At 35.4% G+C, this 22,322-nt stretch overlaps 1 protein-coding gene across 9 annotated transcripts in view; it reads right to left on the bottom strand.

Moving 5' to 3' along the window:
• Positions 1–22,322, bottom strand: part of PHTF2 (putative homeodomain transcription factor 2) — a 124,859-nt gene that overhangs the window by 30,772 nt on the left and 71,765 nt on the right. For 6 of the 9 annotated variants that reach the window (XM_082473489.1, XM_082473490.1, XM_082473494.1 and 3 more), the window contains 6 exons: positions 22,260–22,316; positions 16,181–16,250; positions 15,452–15,610; positions 11,354–11,519; positions 10,264–10,428; positions 614–800 (listed from right to left, as the gene is read on the bottom strand). In XM_082473489.1, the coding sequence (XP_082329615.1) occupies positions 614–800; positions 10,264–10,428; positions 11,354–11,519; positions 15,452–15,610; positions 16,181–16,250; positions 22,260–22,316 (804 nt within the window). The remainder of the gene's footprint in view (positions 1–613; positions 801–10,263; positions 10,429–11,353; positions 11,520–15,451; positions 15,611–16,180; positions 16,251–22,259; positions 22,317–22,322) is intronic. The other 3 variants (XM_082473492.1, XM_082473496.1, XM_082473491.1) reach the window with 2 other exon arrangements.

The following is a 22,322-nucleotide window of genomic DNA, read 5'->3' as shown; positions in this document are numbered from 1 at the left end:
AAAAAAAGAATAGATTATTTAACCAAAAAACTTCAGGGAAACAAAGAGAAAGAAGATATTACATTAAGCTTTGTTACAATAAACCCAGGGTTTCTTCTGGAAAAGTAAACAAACAATTGTTACCCTTAACAAATATTTCCTCAGTAAGAATTTTTTGCAAATTAAAAACAAAACAAATGTGCTGACACCAAAGGTAACAAAGGTAGGAAAAATAAGGTACTATTTTCTTATAGAGAACATTAATGGAAAACCAGGGTCCTAGTTCAGTGTCTAGAATAATTTAGATGTTCCATTTGAAATAAATTCTTACACACACACAGAAATGGGGAAATAAACAGTAACGTTTAACAAATATCAACTATAAATTATAAAGTGCTTTAACATTTCAAAAAAACTGGAGCCATCAATCAATTCAGAAGGTGCCAAGTTGTACTGGAAATCAGGTTTATTCACACTACTTTATCTGATTTTCAGCTTCATCAGTGTGATTTGTAAAGGCTCACAGAATAAATTCTGGAGAAAATACATATACTCAAGGGCAACTACTATGTCTAAGTCACTTCCCATTAACTAATATAAAATCACACAAATTACTTTTAAAAATCACACTTACTTTGCTGGGAATGTTCCTCAGTGTTCCTGTGTTCCAGGTTGCCTCTTCTGGTCGAAGAGTTTCACACTGAGGTTCATGGCTTTGTACTCCATCTTCGTTGCTTTTAACAGTCTTTTTCCCATCAAGGGATACATAGCCATTGTCAGTCTCAGTTGATTTATCAATTGAATTCTTTGCTTTCTTTGATCTAAAAAGGAAAATATGTGAAGCATGTTATGTGGACTTCGCTTATTTTGGATAGGTTACCAGCAGAAATTATGATCTGTTAATAATTAAATCTGGTAGTTATTTCTCAGCATTTTAATCACTACCTTATTTTTACAATAAATAATTCAGAAATATAATATCTATCATAAAAAATAAACATGTAAATCAATGTCCTACTTCAGCTTATTTTATAAGTTTTAAGGTCTTACAAATAGCAATTCTAAGAGACATGCCCTAACTTACCAAACAATTCTTGGTCAAAATCACCTGGTCTGGACTTCCCTGGTGGCGCAGTGGTTAAGGATCCGCCTGCCAATGCAGGGGACACGGGTTCGAGCCCTGGTCCGGGAAGATCCCACATGCCGTGCAGCCAACTAAGCCCATGCATCACAACTACTGAGCCTGCGCTCTAGAGCCCACGAACCACAACTACTGAGCCCACGTGCCACAACTACTGAAGCCCGCGCGCCTAGAGCCCGTGCTCTGCAACAAGAGAAGCCACCGCAACAAGAAGCCGGCACACCACAACGAAGAGTAGCCTCCGCTTGCCGCAACTAGAGAAAGCCCGCGCGCAGCAACGAAGACCCAATGCAGTCAAAATAAATACATAAATAAACTTATCAAAAACATGATTAAAAAAAAATCACCTGGTCTTTGAGCAAAATCTAGGATCAAAATTTTGCCGATTTTATTATGGTTAATAATATATTTTCAAGGTCTTATTTTTTTAAGAACTACCTCAGTCATTATTAAGTTGCAATTAGTGGTTTAACTTAGTTTTAATACTCTCCTTTACCCAAATACTTTACCATTAGTATGGATACATAAATATCTCTGATAAATTCATTTTAATATACAATGGAGACACAGGACCTTTTGTAACACAAAAGCACATGAAAAAAGGGAAAATTTCGTACAAGATTCTACATAATGGAAGAAGTAATAACAAAGAACACAAAGAAAAAGAAGTAACGTCTTTCACCCACTGAAATACTCTAGAAAAAATGTTAGTAATCATGTAGCTTACAAGTACCTAAAAGACTACAATTGAGGTTCTTCATTTATAGGTATTAAGTTTTTCTCAATACAAAAAATATAACATGGAAAATAATAAACCATTTGATTAATAGGCAAATGCTTGAAGAGTCCTCTTCAGAGACTGCAGTGGGTGAAAGAATGGCTATCCAAAAGAAATATTAGTAGAAACATAATGTAAATCCCACATAAAATTAAAATGTGCTCAATGCAGATTAAGTCTGTCTTAAAACATTACTAAAAAGCAATTGTATTTAATTATATTTAAATAAATTCCCTTGAATTTTCTCCAAAGTATCAGTTTTGCAAGACAGGAAAAATAAAACTAGTATATTGCTTTCAGGCAGGTCAAAAAAACAAAAGGACTTTCAAATGGGGAAAAAATGTTATCTTTAACACTACAGTTACTCAGTTCTATTGGAATCTATCAGAACTGTGCAGGACCTTAGAATTCATCTATGCTAAATATTCATTTTGGAAACAAGGAATCAGAAATATAAAGAGGTCTACGCGACTTATTTAAGGTCACACAGCCAGTTAGAGGCAAAGCTGACATGAGAACACACACCTTCTGACTATGAGGTTAATCATATCCCCCACACTACCTCCAAACACCCTCTCTCTGAGAAACTGCCTGTTAGGATTTCTTCTTAACACACTCATCAAAGCCTAGACAATTTCTGTCTCGTACAAACAGGCCCCTTTCCTTCCTCACCTTCTCCTGCAAGACTACTAAAGGGGACAGACAGGCCATACCTCCCATATGCTCTACAGAGCTCTGATGCTTTCTGGTCATGAAGAACACACCTCAGCAGAGCTGCAAGACTCAAAAGTCTAATCCTCTGACCCTTTTCTTTCTGTATTACCGTAAGAGGCATGGAGAGACTAAGGGAATGAGCCATAGAACAGAGATCATTTAAGAGCGGCAGAGGGAGGGAGGAAAATGAATTACAGTAGAGAGGAGAAAGGGCAAAAGAGAAAATAAAAGGTGCAGAGGAAACCTGTGACCTTCTCTGCCTAGAGAAGAGACAGAAATGCCAGTTATTAACTGTTCCCTTTACCTCTCCCTTGAATATTGTGCAATATGTAGATGTGGAAAAAGACCAAGGGAAGTGAAGTTACTTGATATCTTAAAAATATGAGAAACTCAAAGACAGTGAAAGTGTGTGCTGGAAAGGTATTTATGAAGCTTCATGGAAACTGTACTGGGCTGGAAAGGGAGGGGGAAGGCGGTGAATAAGGTGAAGGAAGACTGAAAAGTTGATAGAACAGAACCATTAATCAGCCAGGATATGCAAGAAGAGAAACTTATTTGGGAAGAAAGAATGTTGGACCTGAAGTGCCTGGGAACATCCTGAGAAAGATCAGTAGGCAGTTGATAACACAGGCCTAGAAGCCAATGGTCAAAGCAAAAAAAAAGTAGCTGTCAACTTGCAGAGTGAACCAGAACCCCAGAGGGCCAAAAGATACGGGCCTACTGGAAAGGGCTTTGACTCAGTAATAACGGCTGCTTTAAGAATTTTTCTAAGGGGACTGTATTCTTTCCTTACCAGGACAGAGTAAAGACCATGTTAAGCCAGGGGAAAGAGTACTAGTAGCACTCGTTCCATATACCTTTCGGCGATCTCCTACTTCCTCCCTACTTCCTCTCTTCCTTATCTCTGCCTCCTTCCAATCTTCTCTGGGTTGTTATTCTCTCCCAGTATCTCCTCGAAGTACAAGTAACACTATCAGAAGATATGAACAGCAAGTTACTAAGCTACAGTAGCTATCTGATACTTCTCTTCTGCTAAGTGCAGATAACTTGCAAATCAAGCTGAAATAACAAAGAAAACACTAAATGTAAGTACCAACCTCAGAGTTTACAAAGCAGCTCAAAATACAAATCGAGGCAGCTTGGCAGTGGCTGGTAATAACAGCACTTGCAAAAGCATTGTTGGAATGGAACAGCAGGAGCAGCCCAGCAACAGCCAGTAATGGCAACTCATTTGAAGGCAATTTTAGGGCAGGGGGCCAGGTACAGCCCAGATGGGTTGGGAGGTGGGATACATACAGAAGATTAATTGAATAAGTATATTGAGGACAATAGGAACCAGATTTTTCAGTGATAGAGAAGGAAGATATAGAGAGGAGAAAAGATAAAATGAACTCTGCAGTATTGTATCTGAATTAGAACTACCACTGCAAATTCATGGCTTATATTGAAAGAAATAAATATAAATGTAAAAGGACACACACACACACACACACACACACTTTCTAGCTCTGTCCACTGAGAAGGCCCCAGGGTAGCAACACCACAATAGCAATGAGCGTATCCAGCATTCAGATCTTGGTTTCTATATACCACTCTCCTTGAAGAGGTGACTCATTCCAGGCCTGAGGCAGAGGAAGTACAAGTTGAAGCTGGAAACATTTTGTTGTGCCAGAAAGTAAGGAAGGGTTCAGAGAATGATAAGGACATGCCAAAAAGACAAAGAAACTGCTCAAAGGGGCTCCCCTGGCCAAACTGAAGCCAATCTAATATCAAAATAAATAATGACAGCAACAAATTAAAAAAAATAGAAATCCGTAAGTAAATAATTAAGGGAAAGCTCTTCCGTAAAGTAGAATGCCAAGTAATAAATGTAGAAGGAATGACAGAGTTAGAAAAACTACCATTTGGCAACCACCATAATAATAATTCAAGCAAGAATCATCAATGGATGCTAAAACCAGAAGGTGAAGGTGGGATGAGAAATAGGTTATTTTTATAGTTAATGTATCTCCACATAGGACATTTGTTGATTATAAAGGAAAAAATAAATAAATTTACAATGGAGAAATACAGCAGACACTATCTTAATCGAGTGATTCATATAAATATCACTAGCAAGGGAACAAATCTACATAGTTTGCCACCTGACAGGATGCAATGATATTGCTGCCAAAAATGCATAACTGAGTTTAATTATGAAGAAATATCACACTACTAACTCAGTGGTATGCTGCTAAATGTTGAACAACCAGCTATCCAGGGGTAAAAAGCTCTTGTCTATAGTGTTCCCTTATTTCCATGGTGTAAATAATCCTACCACGGCCAATTTCAAGTACCAACTGACAACGCTGAAGACAGCATTGGGAAAAGATACACATATTCAGCTCTCACAAGTCACTTGGAGCTAGATCCAGAAAACCACCTGCACAAACCCAAATTAATAGACATTCTACAAAGTGACTGCCCTGTATCTTCAAAACTGTGAAAAACATGAAACTTGAGGAAAGACTGAAGTCTGTCCCACAATGGAGACAAGACATGACCCCTGGTGTGCTGTAAAGGATATTAATAGGGACAATTAACAGAACTGAACTGGGTCTCTGGGGGAAAGATACATGGGAGTTCTTTGCACTGTTCTCTCAACATTTCTGTAAGTTTGAAATTGTTTCAAAATAAAATTATATATTTTTAAAAGTACAAACTGATTACTTTAGATCTGAGCATCAGGGACATGCTGACAGGAGAAAATGTAGGAGAGTTAAGTTCCAATAAAGCAGGTTAGAGGGTCAAAAATTGTGACTGCTCCAGGCAAGGTTTAGTTTTACCACTGATTGCTATATCATTCATATTGTCATTAATTGCTGAAAGTAAGAACTTCACAGAATTATATTAATTTCTCAAAAGGAACATAGGTTACCAAGACTCATATGTTTAAGTAATTCTTCCCATTCCCTTACAAAAGGGGGTAAAATTATTAGGGAAAGACAGTGGGAGTGAGAGATTTTTTAAATATATATATATTGTGAAATTCTACTTAGAGTATATTTTTTAAAGGGAAGTTACTTCTATTTAAGTGAACTTAAAAATATGTAAAAAAAATAAACTGAAGCGAGCTAAGTATTTTGATTTTTTTCCTTTCTTTTTTTTGGGGGCAGGGGATCAGTTAATAGAATTTCCTCCTTCTCAGGGGAGAATTTAGTGGGGTTTTTTTTTGTAATTGCATTTTTTTTTTGTAATTGTATTTTTTTTTTTTTTTTTTTTACAGCATAGTGATTCAATATTAACAGCACTTTGATTTTAAAATAAACACATGATTCTAAATCATCATTCCCTATCAAAAACAAAAGCAGGATAGAAAGAAGCTGGTTAGGAATTATTGTCCTACAATATAGAAAGAAATGGTGCTTTTTAGTATTATTCACAGAAAGATCTTACCTTTTGACAGCTACACTTTATGCATATAACACACTCACTTAATAAAACCAGAGTTAACAAGTTTCTTAGACCAACCCAAACACTGTGAGTCACAGGCATCTGGGCAGTGAGGTCAGTAGTATGTCGAAAATGGAGACACACAAGTCTACACTGATTTTACGTATTCCATGATAGAAGCAGTATTTCCTGCATTTGGATTTTTTTAAATTGAATTAGAGTTGATATACAATATTATATTAGTTTCAGGTGTACAACATAGTGGTTCAGCATTTATATACTGCTGCATTGGATTCGGAACAAAGAGCATTTGCAAAGATACAATGTGCAATTTCACTGCCATGGTCATGGCTTAGAGTTTTATAACTAGCTAATAACTAATTAACACTTGAATCTTTGGATGGCATGACCTGTGTAAAATTTTCTTTAAAGTATTATGCTTGACATTCAAGAAGATTAGCTCTATGTCAAAAATACTCTTAGGAGGACATGACTTTACATGTAGTATAATTACCCTAGTTCCTTTGTGAGATATAGTGAGAGACAATTTGATTCTTTTCTAAAAAAATGCAAATAAATGTACAATCTACACCATAAGTAAATCATAAAACTGAATTTTTTCACATAAAAACTTTAGCCAAAAAGTTAACACAACTTTTAAAAACTTACTAGCTTATAAAATATCAAATGTATTGTGTCAAACATGCAAACCACTGTGTTTCTATATTAAAAAACCTAGCCAGGTAATCAAGAACACTCATGATGCTCTGTCCTGCCATGGAAAAAACGTTGGAAGTATTTGTTAGTGCTCTCAAAAATATTCAGAGGTATACAAATTGAGCCAACTGAAGATCATCCTTTCAGTATTAAAGGACATTAGAGTTGCTAGGGGGAAGTTAACAGTAGCAGATAACTCTTGTTCTAGAACATAGTATGAAATTTCTGGCCTTGCTCTCATTTGCACAAGGTTAGGAATCAAGGAGGAGAGGAGGTTAGAGAAACAGAATGCATAAGATCTCAGATATAAGAAAATGACACAGGGGCCTACATATAACCATCACTGCTATCTGGAGCTATGCATACACCTTGATTACCTGCTAACATAGCCCTTCAAAGACTTTTGGGACCCTATGTTTCTCTAGGTATCCTCTACCACACATAAGTTTGAGAGGTGTGTACCAAATTGGGTTTATTTATAGTACCTGTAATTTTTCTAGGACCAGTCCAACTCTAAAATACAGTGACTCTAGCAAATTTAATAAGTTATCTAGTTGTGGCCATAAGATATTCTTAAAAATCTGGGATATACTGGCATTTACACGGTCTTCATCCTTGTCTGTGGAAGACATCCAATAGACCTTCACCCAGTCTATAGCTTAAATGACTGAACTTTTTAAACTACAGTCAGTAAAAACCAAATTTTAATCCCTGTATCAAAAATTTCTGATGGGACTGCATACCATTTTAACTTATATTATGCAGTATACTCCATTCTGTGAAGAAAATCAATTTATTGAATCTAATTTTCACTTTAGTGTTAAAAACAGCAAATATGGAAGCTAAACAGAAAAGAATCTTCAAGGTAGGTCAGTCACGCATAGGAATTAACAAGTAACCTGGTTTTATTCTGATATCTGTCTCTTAATTCACTAAGTCAATTTATATGTTACTTTTTCTACTCAAAAAAGAGCATAATTTCTACTGACTTTGTTTTAATGATATTGTGATCATCAAATGAATCTTAAAAGACATGAAAGAGTACTTAGGATCCATCTGAATTTTGAAATAGGTATTATGCTGAAAAGCTGTAAAATCTACTCTTTTAAAATTTATTTATTTATTTTTGGCTGTGTTGGGTCTTCGTTGCTGCGCGTGGGCTTTCTCTAGTTGCATGAGCGAGGGCTACTCTTCATTGCGGTGCACGGGCTTCTCACTGCGGTGGCTTCTCTTGTTGCAGAGCACGGGCTCTAGGCGCATGGGCTTCAGTAGTTGTGTCTCGAGGGCTCTAGAGTGCAGGCTCAGTGGTTGTGGTGCATGGGCTTAGTTGCTCCATGGCATGTGGGATCTTCCCAGACCAGGGCGTGAACCTGTGTCCCCTGCATTGGCAGGCGGATTCTTAACCACCAGGGAAGCCCCACAATCTAGATGTAATTATTCCTATTTAATCTTTCTAGTAGCAACTAAAATTATGCTAATTTAAGACAATTAACTGATATTAAAGTGCTAAATCCTTAGGAAATACGGTTGATTTCTACATCTTTTCTAATCGATACTTTGTTTGCCTTAGTTTTCTTAGGTTTGTAGAATTCTTTTACAATAATTCCCAATTTTTTTCAAATAAGAAATACTATGCCTTATTTTAAAAAGAATAGTTTTATCTTGAGAATGAAATGTACTTAGAGATGATAATAAGTAGGGCCTTTCTAACATATAAATACAGGATGTTAAAAATAGTAGTTTTCATTCTAACATCTAAAAGACCATCAAGTCACCAAATACAAAGCTTAGATATTTGTGTGGTTATGCATTTATTTTCTCATCAGTTATGCTAATTCAGATACCTTAATGGAAGTATCCAGCTTTTCAACTTGTTATCACCAGAAACAATTTTAAGTCTCAGTTGATATTTCAGTTTAAGCCCTTTCTGATTTATCAAAGCCTGAAACACCAAGACATCATCAAGATTCCAGAACTCAGTTTAGAACTTCTAAAACTAACATTTTTCTTAAGAACTTTTTGTACCCAATATTTAAAACAGTCTCATTCATATGCTGGCAAACTAGGTCCCAAATGAGACAGCTGAAAATACTGCATCTTTAAAAACATTTAGATTATAGTTGTCATGATTAAAGGGAATAAAACCAAAGGGATTTAGCCATTATAATATCAACTACTAGTAGTCAAGGTCATGCTACAGCCCCAAAAGAGGAAAATTAAAGTCTGAAACTCATTTGACTAGAGAAACATGGTAGAATTCTAAAGGCACCAACCTATTAATTTAGGAGGATTCTGAATACTACATAATACAACACCAGTTTCAGACAACGAAAACAACTAAATGATCCTCCCAAAGCAAAACATATCCACTATGCTATTTATAATTGCTTAACAGAAAGTCTTGAGAAATGTTTAAGAAATTGACTCTGCAGTGATAAAACTATCATATCTTTACTGTCAGAAAGTAGAGCTATTTATATACATTTTTTAAAAAGACTAACAGAGAGAGAGAGAGAGAGACAGAATCCAACCCAAGTTAAAAACAAAACAAAACAGGGATTTCCCTGGCCGTCCAGTAGTTAAGACTCTGTGCTTCCAATGCAGGGGGTGCAGGTACGATCTCTGGTTGGGGAACGAAGATCCCACATGCCAGTGCAGTGCGACCAAAAAAACCTCACAAAAAGCAAAAAACAAAACCAAACCTGTATCTTCTCTGGAAGAAGACTAAGTGGCTGAAAAAGTCAGAGAATCAACTTAATGCGACATTACGGCAAACTATCAATATTAAAATTTGGGAAAATTTCCCCCAAAATTACAATCAATAAGAATATGCCATGATAAAACTGCTTAATTGTATAATGCATGATAAACTTTATCATAAGAGCACAATCACAAACTGATAAAACAATGATATTAGTAGAGAAGTTAACAAAAGTGACCGTAAATAGTTACTTGCAGTATCCCTTTTCTTGATTTATTAACTTAGCAACTTTCATCAGTTTTGGTAAATTTTTATTATGGTACAAACTAAACAAAAAACCCAAAGTACAAAAACAGAATTTCATATTATAGTATATATTTTATTCTTTCAAATAACAATACCTATATGTTTTATTTTAGATAACTGAGGCTAAAAAAAAGTCATACAACTCACATGCCATATTAATAAAGCCAATTTTACCTAAGTGCCAATAAAAATAAAATACCCAATTTAATAGAAATAAAATAGTGCTTGAGAAATCACAAAAGAAACTAAAATCAAAAAATCCTATCTGAATATACTTTGATGGTATATATTCATTCTCATATAGATGTATTTACATATATATCAAAGTAAACTTTATGGTCTCTATTTTTTCATTACCTAGAGCATTATAACTTATCAAAATAAAATCCATAATAGGGCTGTCATATTTAGTCATTAGTACTCATTACCTGAGACTCGAGTGCCAGAAAAGGGATAGTGCATTTCTGCCATATGAAGTCTTGAATAAATACAAACCCTGATAAAAAGACTGCAGCATGCCAGAGATCTCTGAAGACAGCGCCAACGCTGTAAGCGGTGCTTGTACCGTGGCTCTGAACCGCTCCCTCCTGTGTGTTATCTGTGGTACTAGAACCATCTCCTTCCCTATGTACTTCCAAATGGGCTGCTTTTCTTAATTTCCTTCATTAGAAAAGATTAAGAGTGGAAGGTAGTTTTAAAATTTTAACAACCACTTTCTCGGTAGTACATTTAAAAATTTGGTAAACATAAACACAGGAACTTTAATACATAGTAAAATTCAGATTGCTGGATAAAAGTTATGCCAAATATTAAGTATATATTCAAGACCAATTTCTATAAATGTTAAGGTACTGTTCCTTGCTCATACTGACAGGTCAGTGGACATTAGGCTGTAAGGACAGCATTGGACAGATATTTACAAAAGCAGTCCTTCCCTATTTGAATGCCACCTATTGGCAGATGAAGAAAGAAGAAAATTTAAATTGGAGAGAATTGTAATCTGTGTGATCAGCACTGCTATTTATCTAATGAGGTATTATTATTTTCAAAATAAAGAGGGCTTAAATCTCAATATCCCAAAACTGCAAATGTCGCAATCTCTTAGCAACAACATTCAAAAGAGGAATTGCTCCCAAAGACCCTTAAAACATAACTCCATTGTGCTAAGTGGCCAGTAAGACTTGCTATGCTTACTTAGTCAAAGGGCAATATTAAACAGCTTCAAATGACATTTAATAAATGGAATTTAGCTGAAAAATTTCCCTGACTTTTGTTTTTGCCAAAGTACAAGATTTCGTAAACAGTGGGAATTATCAGCAATGCCAGTTAACGTGTATTCCCTACATTGATATTAAGTGCCTCAGCAATGAGCTTCAAGAAAGAAAACAAAAACAAAAACAGGTATGGGGTCTCAAAATGGCTCTGAAGCAAATAACAGAAACTAAATCATTCAGTAGCTGATTCTGAAGCTCACTGCTTTATTTGAAAAAGCAACTTTACAAGATAACATTTTATTCAAGTCAAGAACAAGCCTGGATTCAAATTACAAAACTCTACAAAAACATCCCTTTTAAACAGACAGTACCTTCTTCTTTTACCCCCTGTGCTTAGCGGAGGTTTGGGTGTTCTCGTTGAAACAATCTGGCAGTGCACAGTTCCCAGGAGCAGCATCAGCCATATCGGCCCAACCACTTCCGTCAGAGGTACGCTATGTGGGCTAGAAGCGGAACAGAATAATACTACTGCGGCAACTACAAGAAGGGACAGAAAATACACTTAATTATAGATCTGATAGTCACTTCCTCAAAACTTTAAAAATTGCTCTAACATTGTTCCTTGCCAGATAATTTGTCTAAATTTAAATGAGTCTAAAAGTTACTCCAGACAAGCTCTTTCAGACTATTTTATTGTTTGCCCCTGGCTAACCATGCCATTCAGAAATAAATTCTTGGAACCGGGTAACAGCCAACATGATCTCTAAAGTACACACCTTAATACTGCAATGAAAACTAGACACATAAATCTAAAGGCATTCTTGGTAAGATCACAGACACCCTCCTCAGTTTAGAGGAAACGGGGGGCATAGAAAGAAATAATTAAAACACCTGTAATGGACTGAATTGTGCCCTCCACCTCCATTCCAAATGTTGAAGTCCTGACCCCCAATGTGACTATCTTAACAGATAGGGCCTATATGATGTAATAAAGGTTGAATGAAATCATAAGGGTAGGGCCTTAATCCAAAAGGACCAGTGTCCCTATAAGAGAAAAGAGATACCAGAAATCTCTCCCAGCTCATGCACAGAAGAAAGGCCATGTGAGGATACGGCAAGAAAGTGGCCGTCTACAAGTCAGTAAAAGAAACCTCCAACAGACACCAATCCTGACAGCACCCTGATCTTGGACCTCCAGTCTCCAGAACTGTGAGAAAATAAATTTCTGTTGTTTAAGTCCCCCAGTCTGTAGTATTTTGTTATAGTAGCCTGAGTAGACTAATAGAGTATGATAGATAGGAAAGATATGTAATTAAACTGGAGGTTTACGAAGGAATTCTGATGACTAACTCTCAGAGTTAATGTAACTCTGAGAGAATAAGTAGTTGACCAAGTACGTAGAAGGAAAAAAGGGCTACCCAGGCAAAGAGTGTTACCCCAAAAGCATATAGGTTACAAAAAAAGGCATAGAATGTTTAAGAAAGAGTAAAGAGCTAATTTAGTCTGGTTAAAATTGGGGAGAAATTCAATAAGAGACTGACTGAAAACTTGGCTTTTTATCTTGAAGGCAATGATAATTAGGAAAATTTAGAACCTAAGAGGCTGGTTTGGATTTGTAATTTAAAAGGTAAATGGACAGAAGGTAAAAGACATAAGGGCATGATAGAAGCAAGAAGTAGGGATGGAGCTGAGAATACATAGTTGAGATACTTAAAAGGCATGTGACTGAAGTGAAAAACTTAAGTAGTTATATAAAACCCAGTCTGACTGCAAATGATTCTTTCTACTCTTCAGGAGATGAAGGTGGGACAGAGAATGAGGACATAACTCAGAGCACTATACCCTACTCAACATGCAAGGAGATGGAAGCACAGGGGTTTCTAAAAGCACTAGCAGACTGCTGAGGGTCATTAGGGTCATATCACGGCTTTGTCACTGGCTACGTAACTTGGAACAGATTAAGTCACTTTTTATTTTTAACATTTCTTTATTTAGGCCGCACCTGGTCTTAGTTGTGGCACACGGGATCTTTGTTGCGGCATGCAGGATCTTTAGTTGCGGCATGCGGGATTTTTAGTTCCAGCACGCAGGCTCTTTTTTTGTCGTTGTTGTTGTGGCATGCAGGCTCTTAGTTGCGGCATGCGGGATCTAGTTCCCTGACCAGGGTTTGAACCCGGGCCCCCTGCATTGGGAGTGCAGAGTCTTAACCAATGGACCACCAGGGAAGTCCCTAAGTCACTTTTTAAACTAAGATTTACTAGGAGAGTGTTCAGTGTTCAATCCTTATAAACACTAATAATGTTAAACTTTGGTTTGGAACTGAAAATACCTCTTTTTCATGCCTGATCTAAGCTGTGTTCCCTAACCGTAACCCTATTTAATTTAGGCAAGCCAGTAAGTGAATTTCAGCCACAATATGTGAACTAGTTACACTGCAAACTTGTTTGCCTTCAAATACTAGAAAGCAACAATATCAAAAAAGCACAATGCACAGTGGTTACAATGAATGGTACTGATTAATTATCACTCTAATAAGCAATTGCAATTTCTGACCACTTTAGAAGAAAGTGTTCTCCTCTAGGTAAACTAGAGAGCCTTAGAAGATAACTACAAGTTCACTCCCTCTTATGTATATAAGATATACCCTGGTTTAAAAAAAACAACTTTACCTAAATAGAAGTCTTTCATTTTTATTGTATTTTCATTTACTTAAAAGATATTATCTTTTACTTAGCGTTTGTTGATAAAACATATTTAAATAATCATTCAGGATTATGATTGTGTTTTTTAAAAAAATAAAAGACATTAAAGAGACTGAAAGGGTACCACCAAACTAAAATCATTGCTTTGTTAGAGTGATGGAATGTGAGCGGCCTCTTCTTTTAGGCTGCAAGCGCTCAGGAGCACTGGGCATTTTGCGCTGCGGGCTGCTGTGATGGGAGGCAGCGTCCCAGAGGTGTGACGCATGTGGCTCGAGGTCAGACTGCCTGGGCTCGACCTGGACTCTGCTACCCTTGGTGACTGTGTGGCTTTGGGCCCTTGGGTCCTTCAGGTCCTGCGTCTATAAGCTAGGCTTAATAATAGTACCCATTCTTCACTGGGTTGTTGTTAAGTATTAAATGAGTGTCTGTGAAACGCACTTAGAACAGTACATGGCACGTAGAATTCCAACACAGAATGAGGACAGTCTCAGAACACAAAGGTTAAGAGGAAAAACAAAAACACGGCTGAGAAAGGAAAAATGAATTTCAAGGCTGCATAAAAAAAAGACTGGTGTGCAGTCAGAATGGCCATCATCAAAAAATCTACAAACAATACATGCTGGAGAGGGTGTGGAGAAAAGGGAACCCTCTTGCACTGTTGGTGGGAATGTAAATTGATACAGCCACTATAGAGAACAGTATGGAGGTTCCTTAAAAAACTAAAAATAGAACTACCATATGACCCAGCAATCCCACTACTGGGCATATACCCTGAGAAAACCATAATTCAAAAAGAGTCATGTACCACAATGTTCACTGCAGCTTTATTTACAACTGCCAGGACATGAAAGCAACCTAAGTGTCCATCGACAGATGAATGGTAAAGAAGATATGGCATATATATATATATATATATATATATATATATATATATACACAATGGAATATTACTCAGCCATAAAATTGAGTTATTTGTAGTGAGGTGGATGGACCTAGAGTCTGTCATACAGAGTGAAGTAAGTCCGAAAGAGAAAAACAAATACAGTATGCTAACACATATATATGGAATCTAAAAAAAAATAAAAGGTCATGAAGAACCTAGGGGAAGGACGGGAATAAAGACAGACCTACTAGAGAATGGACTTGAGGACACGGGGAGGGGGAAGGGGAAGCTGGGACGAAGTGAGAGAGTGGAATGGACATATATACACTACCAAATGTAAAATAGATAGCTAGTGGGAAGCAGCTGCATAGCACAGGGAGATCAGCTCAGTGCTCTGTGACCACCTAAAGGGGTGGGATAGGGAGCGGGGGAGGGAAGGAGACGCAAGAGGGAAGAGATATGGGGATATATGTATATGTATAGCTGATTCACTTTGTTATAAGGCAGAAACTAACACACCATTGTAAAGCAATTATACTCCAATAAAGATGTTTAAAAAAAAAAAAAAAAGACTGGTGTGTATGTATATGTCAGGCTGCATTTGGAAGAGACTGTAATTTTTAAAAATCCTCTCAATTTGTATTTTTCTTTAGCCATCCACAGATTCAAATTTTCGTAAAATTATTTTAGAAAATAACTGCTTTGTTTTCTCCAACATTTTTAATACCAAAACTAGTTGTGTCTTATTAAATGAAATATCACAATAAATGTTTATTTTCATACTCAGTAGTAGTTTGCATATATTAGAAATAAAAAAGCCTTAGTAATCCTAAGAACAAAATATGCTGAAAGTTAAAAGCAAAATGCATTTCTATCAATTATACCTTGAAGAAGATAAAGGACTAGAAGCCAGAAAAAGATGACTTTTGATGTTACTTGTAACCACCACCGGAAGAAAAAGGGAAAAAATACAACTCGAACAATTCCCTTTCTAGTCAGAGAAGTCCATGGACTTTCAGGTTTTGCCTTAGCAAATGCAGACCCTGAGAAAAGTAACAAAATGACAGAGAACATTTATGACTCTTTAATTTCCTTAAAGAAAAAATTTCAACATTTGAAGAACAATAAAACATGAAATTTTATTTTGTACTATGAGTGGGAAATGTCCAATTTTGGGTAGGAGACGCTTTTAAAAACATTATTCATGTTATCATATTAACTCAGGTACTTTGAAAAAAAAACTATTTTTAACTGAATAACAGCAAAATTTCTCCCACATATTTTATAAATACAAGACAATGTTCAAATGTCAGTTCCAGTTAGGAATTAAAAATACCACTTTAAGTTTTATAACAAGCCTTATAGTTTGCTAGGCAAATACGAGCTGCTTTTCCTTTACACTTGTTAGTTCTTGGAATGATTCTTAGTGGGAGAAAAGACTAGTCAGTGATATTTAAATGCTTCCATCCTCTCTTTTTTTTATACTATTTCTGACTTCGTTTAGACTCACATTGCTTCTATTTCTACAAACATATATATCTAACCCATTTTGAATTCTGTTTCTTCAAGGTCAATTTCTAACTTCATTAAACATTTGTTTATTCAAGACTCACCTCTTACAAGATCGACATCTATGAGATCTGGTTTCACATGTGCTGTTTTCTTTGGTTTATTCCTTAACCCCTGTAATATATTAAAAGTAGTACTGATAAGAGAGTAGATCTTTAAAGTCCTCATCACAAGGAAAAAAAAAACTGTAACTATGTATGGGGACAATTATTTAAACTAGACTTACTGTGGGGATCATTTCTCAATACATAAAATATCGAATTATTATGGTTTACACCTGAAACTAATATGTCAATTATAACTCAATAAAAAAGTAGTAATGAAATTCATTATATATACATGTATTTTTAAAACCCAGAATCAACGCTTAAAAATTTCAATTAAGAAGGAAAACTTTAAGTAATATAATGGACAAAAACTAACACGTTATATATTTGTTACAAATGGAACACAACTGTAGTATTGTAATAAATTTTATTACCTTCCCAAAGGGTAAATTTAGGCACATATGCAACACGTCAGGCCTACTTATTACTAAAAGCATCATTCTAAAACAAAGACTATTGCTACCAATCCATTTGGATTACAGCCTGAGATGGTCCAGGAGACTGTGGTGACCCCAGTGTTGCACAGGAAAGTGTTGAAGCTGGCTAGGAGAGCAGTGGCCCTGAAGGGCCCTTAAGGTGTGATGCTGGGGGCATTCCTGCAGAAAGCAATGGATCACAGAGCTGAGAACAGACAGGGATGCAGACTTCTTAGCAGATGTCAGCATGTAGGGGTGAGACCCAGAGAGGATGATGCACATCTCATGGTTGCCACTATCTTCACATGCCAACCACTAACCAGACCACAATGCAACCTTATCACCTCATAACTTAGATGCCATGCCCAGTAGGAGGAGGAGGGAGAAGGCAGAAATCATGAATTGAATTAGTTTCAACTTGGAATTATTGAACACTAAGATTAAGTTTCTGCCATCAGTGTACAGAGTTAGAGTAGGGGTAGAGATCAAAATCAATGAAAAAACTATCAAAAAATAAATTACACTTTATAACTTAAGACTAGGATGTTAAGAATTGGAGGAGCTTAGGCTAAACTCCTTGGAATCCAAGTGCTGAGCGATGACACAGTGTTGCAATGATTTGCTTATTGTTCATTCAATCAACCAAGTAACTGGGCAGTAAATCCTTTGTTTAGCCCTAATCCAAGTAACAATGACCCCTTAAATTAAAAATTTGATCAAGTACTGCTTTTATCTAAAACAAAGAATAAGACAGCATTTGAGCTCAGAATTAACTAAGATGTTTAAACCAAAAATGTACCCTAAAATCAAGATGCAATTAACCTCTGAACTCCTTCAAATAGTCTGTCCATGTGAAGTTGCAAACTACCCATAGATACAAAAACAAAAGAGAAAGAAGGGTGAGGGTTGAAGACATAGCCATGATAATCTTATATACAGTCAATCCTCATATTCATAGATTCCATATTTGCAAATTCACCTATTCACTAAAATTTATTGGTCCCTAAAATCAATACCCGCTGTGATTTTGCAGTCATTTGTAGACATGCAGAGAGTGAGAGTGGCAAAAAATTTGAGTCACTCAATGTTCACATTCCCAGCTGAGGTCAAACAAGGCAACACTCTGCCTTCTTGTTTCAGCTCTCGTTTAAGTTCCTTTTCACAGTCTATTTAACGTCAAATCTTTTGCATTTTTTGTGTTTTGTCGGTAATTTTGTGGTTTAAAATGGTCCTCTAGATAGTGTTGACATGCGGTCCAGTGTTCCTACGTACAAGAAGGCTGTGATGTGCCTCACTGAGAGAATGTGTTAGGTAAGCTCTGTTCAGGCATGAGCTGTTGGCCATGAGTTCAGTGTTAATGGATCAACACCATATATTAAATAAGGTGTCATAAAACAAGGTTATGTATTGATCAGTTGACGAAAGTGTTGTGACTAGGGACTCGCAGGAACTTAACTCTGTATTTCTCCTAAGAGCAACAGTCAATATTCACTAATTCAGTGTTCATGGCGACTTGAAAGAACATAACTACTGCAAATAATAAGAAACAACTCTATCTGTACTTCATTTCCCATTTTAATGTCATGACAGAGTGGCTGATAGACTATAAATCATTCCCAATATTTTATAAATTGGAAAGGCAATACTAATAATACATATATTTAAACAAAAGTTCATTAATCAAGCACTATTCAAATTTGGCATCAAGTTTATTATGATATTTTACCTTTATTAGTGCCAACAAATTTGAAAACAGTAACACATTTTAATTTACTTCTGTCTTTTATATATTATTTTTCTAGCACTTTGAAAATAACCTTACTGCCAATGTTTATAACAAATCTGAAGCTTAATTTACTGCTGTATACCTAAAATTTTCATCAAGATTGTTTTAAGAACTTAAAGCCCTTATAAAAGGAATAGTAAATTGTTTTGATTTATGCAATTATGTTGTTTTTCAACATTCTCATTCTACTTGACCTTTTTAATATGTGGTTCATTTCCTATTTTATATTTTATTAAAACATTTATTTTGAGCTACATTGTAAAGTCATAGCATAATTGCCAATTTTGACAAAACTTCCCCCTCAAGGTAGCCTATCAGAATATGTAAAAGGTTTAAAGAAAGATAAAGAAAAATTTCACTGACAAATCTTCTAACATTAGTGACTTTATTCACAAAAATAAAAGATATTAGTACCGAGGTGTCAGCCTTCATAAAATGTGATTTTAATTAAGTAGATATTTTAAGTTGGACAATTTTTAAATTGGTTTAAACTACGTTCACACAAAACAGCATAGCTTTCAGTACTAAATATAATTATGAACCTTCAAGAAGTTTAAGTGAGTGAACAAACAAAAAAGGAAAACTAACTTAGTTTCAGAAAAAGATTTTTTAAACTACTGGTTTAACTAGAAAGTAGAAATTATCAAGTACTATGAATACAATTAATCTCCAAGAATTCAAATAATATATTCTTTATTGCATATACACTTACACTCCTATAGTACATTCCTAAAGGGCAATGACACAAATAGTATGAAGTTTTGAATTTTTAAAAATATCTAAGCACACAGATAATGTTGAGCCAAAAAGCTTACAAGTTCTGTTTAAGTTTAGAAAGTACTTCTGGTCAACGATCCAGACTTCACATGCATGGAACTATTATAATACGGAGACTCTATCAAAGGACATAACTATCAGTTTCACTTTCCGGAAATCCTGTTTAGTTTCCCCCATCCCTTTTTTCCTTTACAATGACTTTAAATAACATAGTTTGTCTTGTTCAAGCTTTACAACTCTAGTACGTACTAAAACACGGGGAAAGTCCACATATACTTTTAAATTTGGGTCAAGGTGATCAGAAAACTGCAGTTTTCAGTTATAATTTCTAAAACGTTTAAGAAAAAATCACTTGCAACTCACAAAAGACTTTACACTTTAGCAATATCAACTAGGGTCTTTAATATAAAAAAAAATTCCAAGAAATATATTTTCATGGCTTTCTTTGATTTCTTTAGTTGTTGCTCACTGCTTTGACAGATAATAAAAGAATCGATTACCTAAAAGGACAAACTCAATACGTTTGTTAGTGTTCTCTAAGCAACAGGTACAGTGTTTTTGTTCTTTTAAATCAGATATTAACATTAATACACCACAGTTACACACTTCCCTACCTTCCTTAGAATAAATACAAAATTATTTTACACTATAAATAATGTGCTTCCACTAGAATGTTTAACAAGAATGTTATGCTTGTCAACAAATTAACCTTTTTAATTCAAAATAACAAAAGTAAGTTTTAATACTGTTTTTAATTCTTCAATTACTATTACAAAGTACTATCTTTAAAGGAAGGACAAATTTCAGAAACAAGTTATAAGTCTTAGCTATATATATATATATATATATATATATATATATATATTTATATTTTGGGGAGGGGGTTAAATTTCAAAACACATCCAAATGTGCCAACTGGTATCACAATCTCTCAAGGTACTTAACATTCCCTGTCCAACAAGTTGAAGACTGTCAAAGAAAATAAAAGATTTCAAGGCATCTTACTAGACCTCTCTGCTGCTCTTTATTTGTTTAACTATTCCAGCTCTTCGTGATAGTCTCAGACCGTTGTCTCATGTATCTCTCACTTGTCTTTCCTCCTTCACTTACATCTCTTTTTTTTAACCTATCCATTAAATGTTGTTTCCCAGTGTTCTGTTCTCAGCCTTTTTCTCGCATCATTCAGTGTAAATCCACTCACTCCTATAGCTGTATCTGTATAATGTGTATAATACATAAAACACCCATATATATATGGGTAGATGAAATACATAATTACAAATGAGATAAATTCAATTAAGAGAGGGATGTATAGTTCTCTATTGGGATGCAAAGTGGGGAAGCAGCCCTGGGGAGGTTAGGAAAGATTTCACAGAGGAAGTGACTCATGAACTGAGTTTGACAGACATTAGAGAGAATGAGGAAAACATTCCAGACAGAATGTTTTATACACACACACACTCACACACTTTACATATTGAGGACTCCCCAGTCTCTCTCCCAAGTATCACCTGGATATTTCTAAAACAGAATTCTGTATCTGCTCCTCTTCTAATATTTCCCACCATACTTAGTGCTGCCTTAGTGAAGTTGTTAAAATAGAAATTTAATCAGGTAACTTTTTCTGCTTAAAATCCTTCAGTGTCTCTCCCATTGTTCCCCAGATTATACCTAGACTCCTGAGTAAAGCAGTTAAGCCCCTTCAAGATCTGACTTCCATTTCCTTTCATGTTTTACTCCTAATCACTCTAATCGCCCTCCTCCATCCAACCTATTAGCCATCAAGTCCCTTGAGGATTCTAAGTCAGTCATGCTCCTTCCTTCCTTCATGTATATTTTCATATGCTCTTCATTCTGTCTGGAATGTTTTCCTCATTCTCTCTAATGTCTGTCAAACTCAGCTCATGAGTCACTTCCTCTGTGAAATCTTTCCTAACCTCCCCAGGGCTGCTTCCCCACTTTGCATCCCAAGAGAGAACTACACATCCCTCTCTTAATTGAATTGATCTCATTTGTAATTATGTATCTCATCTACAAAATTATAATCTATTTTATCTTTTTGTCCCCATGATTTAATCTTATATTTAAGACATAGTAGGTGCTCACTGCAACTTTGTTAACTGTATTAATTCTTCATGAAAATAGTTCAAAGATTAAAATTAACAAATGGCAAAATATCTTCCTCTTCATTCTAGATGATTAAGTTGTCTAAACACTGAAATTTTTAAGTAACTATAGACATTGGTTTTCAATCTAATATAAACCTTTCTGCACAAAATATAAACTGTCAAGCAACCAAAGTAACATTCTCTGGGCCAATATTAAGTTTAGCTCGTGCAGAAACACACTGATTAGTATCATCTATGCAAATGAAAAATATAAATCTTATTACTGAAAAGGTGTGATTGCTGAGAAACAGAACAAATTTAGTTAAAAAATAGTTTCCATGTTAGCAAGGTAGCCTATGAGAATGTCTTATCAGCGTTAAATGATTACATGTTCAAGAAGAAACTATGAACTACAAAAACATTTCAATTAATGCTTTACTTTCCTAAATTCTTTCAAAAAATGACCAACTTTTCAGCAACTCTATTTGCGTCCAAGTCATTCTGTTAGTAGCACCAAAAAGCAGATCTCAATTAAGCAGAGCAGCGTTTGCACAGGATCACTCAGGCGGGAAAAATCCTGAAACACTTACCAGTTTAATAAACTGTACAGAGCAATGACAGCATCAAAAGGGAGGAAAAGCAAACTAGAAGTATAAGGTGACAAGTGAAAGGGGAAAAGAGCTGACATAAAATAATCATTAGAAATTAAATTTTAAAAGAACAGAAAGATGCTAAAGAGCAAAAAAAGAAAAATCATCAGAGGTAAAGACACATGAATATGCCCTCATAAAAGAGTTTACCTCTTTATTTAAAAGTTTGGATAGCATAAGTAATACTAATTTGACCTTTAAAGGTCGACAGAGAGATATTAAATAAACTGTGGTTAATAATCAATTTATAGAATATACAAAATGAAATAAACTTGTTACCTTGATTTCTCTTTGTTCAACAGATTTTTCCCATATTTGTTGATCATATGCTCCAATCTATGA

This window comes from Balaenoptera physalus (assembly GCF_965194825.1).
Source record: "Balaenoptera physalus genome assembly, chromosome: 8".
Classification (NCBI taxonomy): Eukaryota; Metazoa; Chordata; class Mammalia; order Artiodactyla; family Balaenopteridae; genus Balaenoptera; species Balaenoptera physalus.
This window is presented reverse-complemented; position numbering and strand designations above follow the sequence as displayed.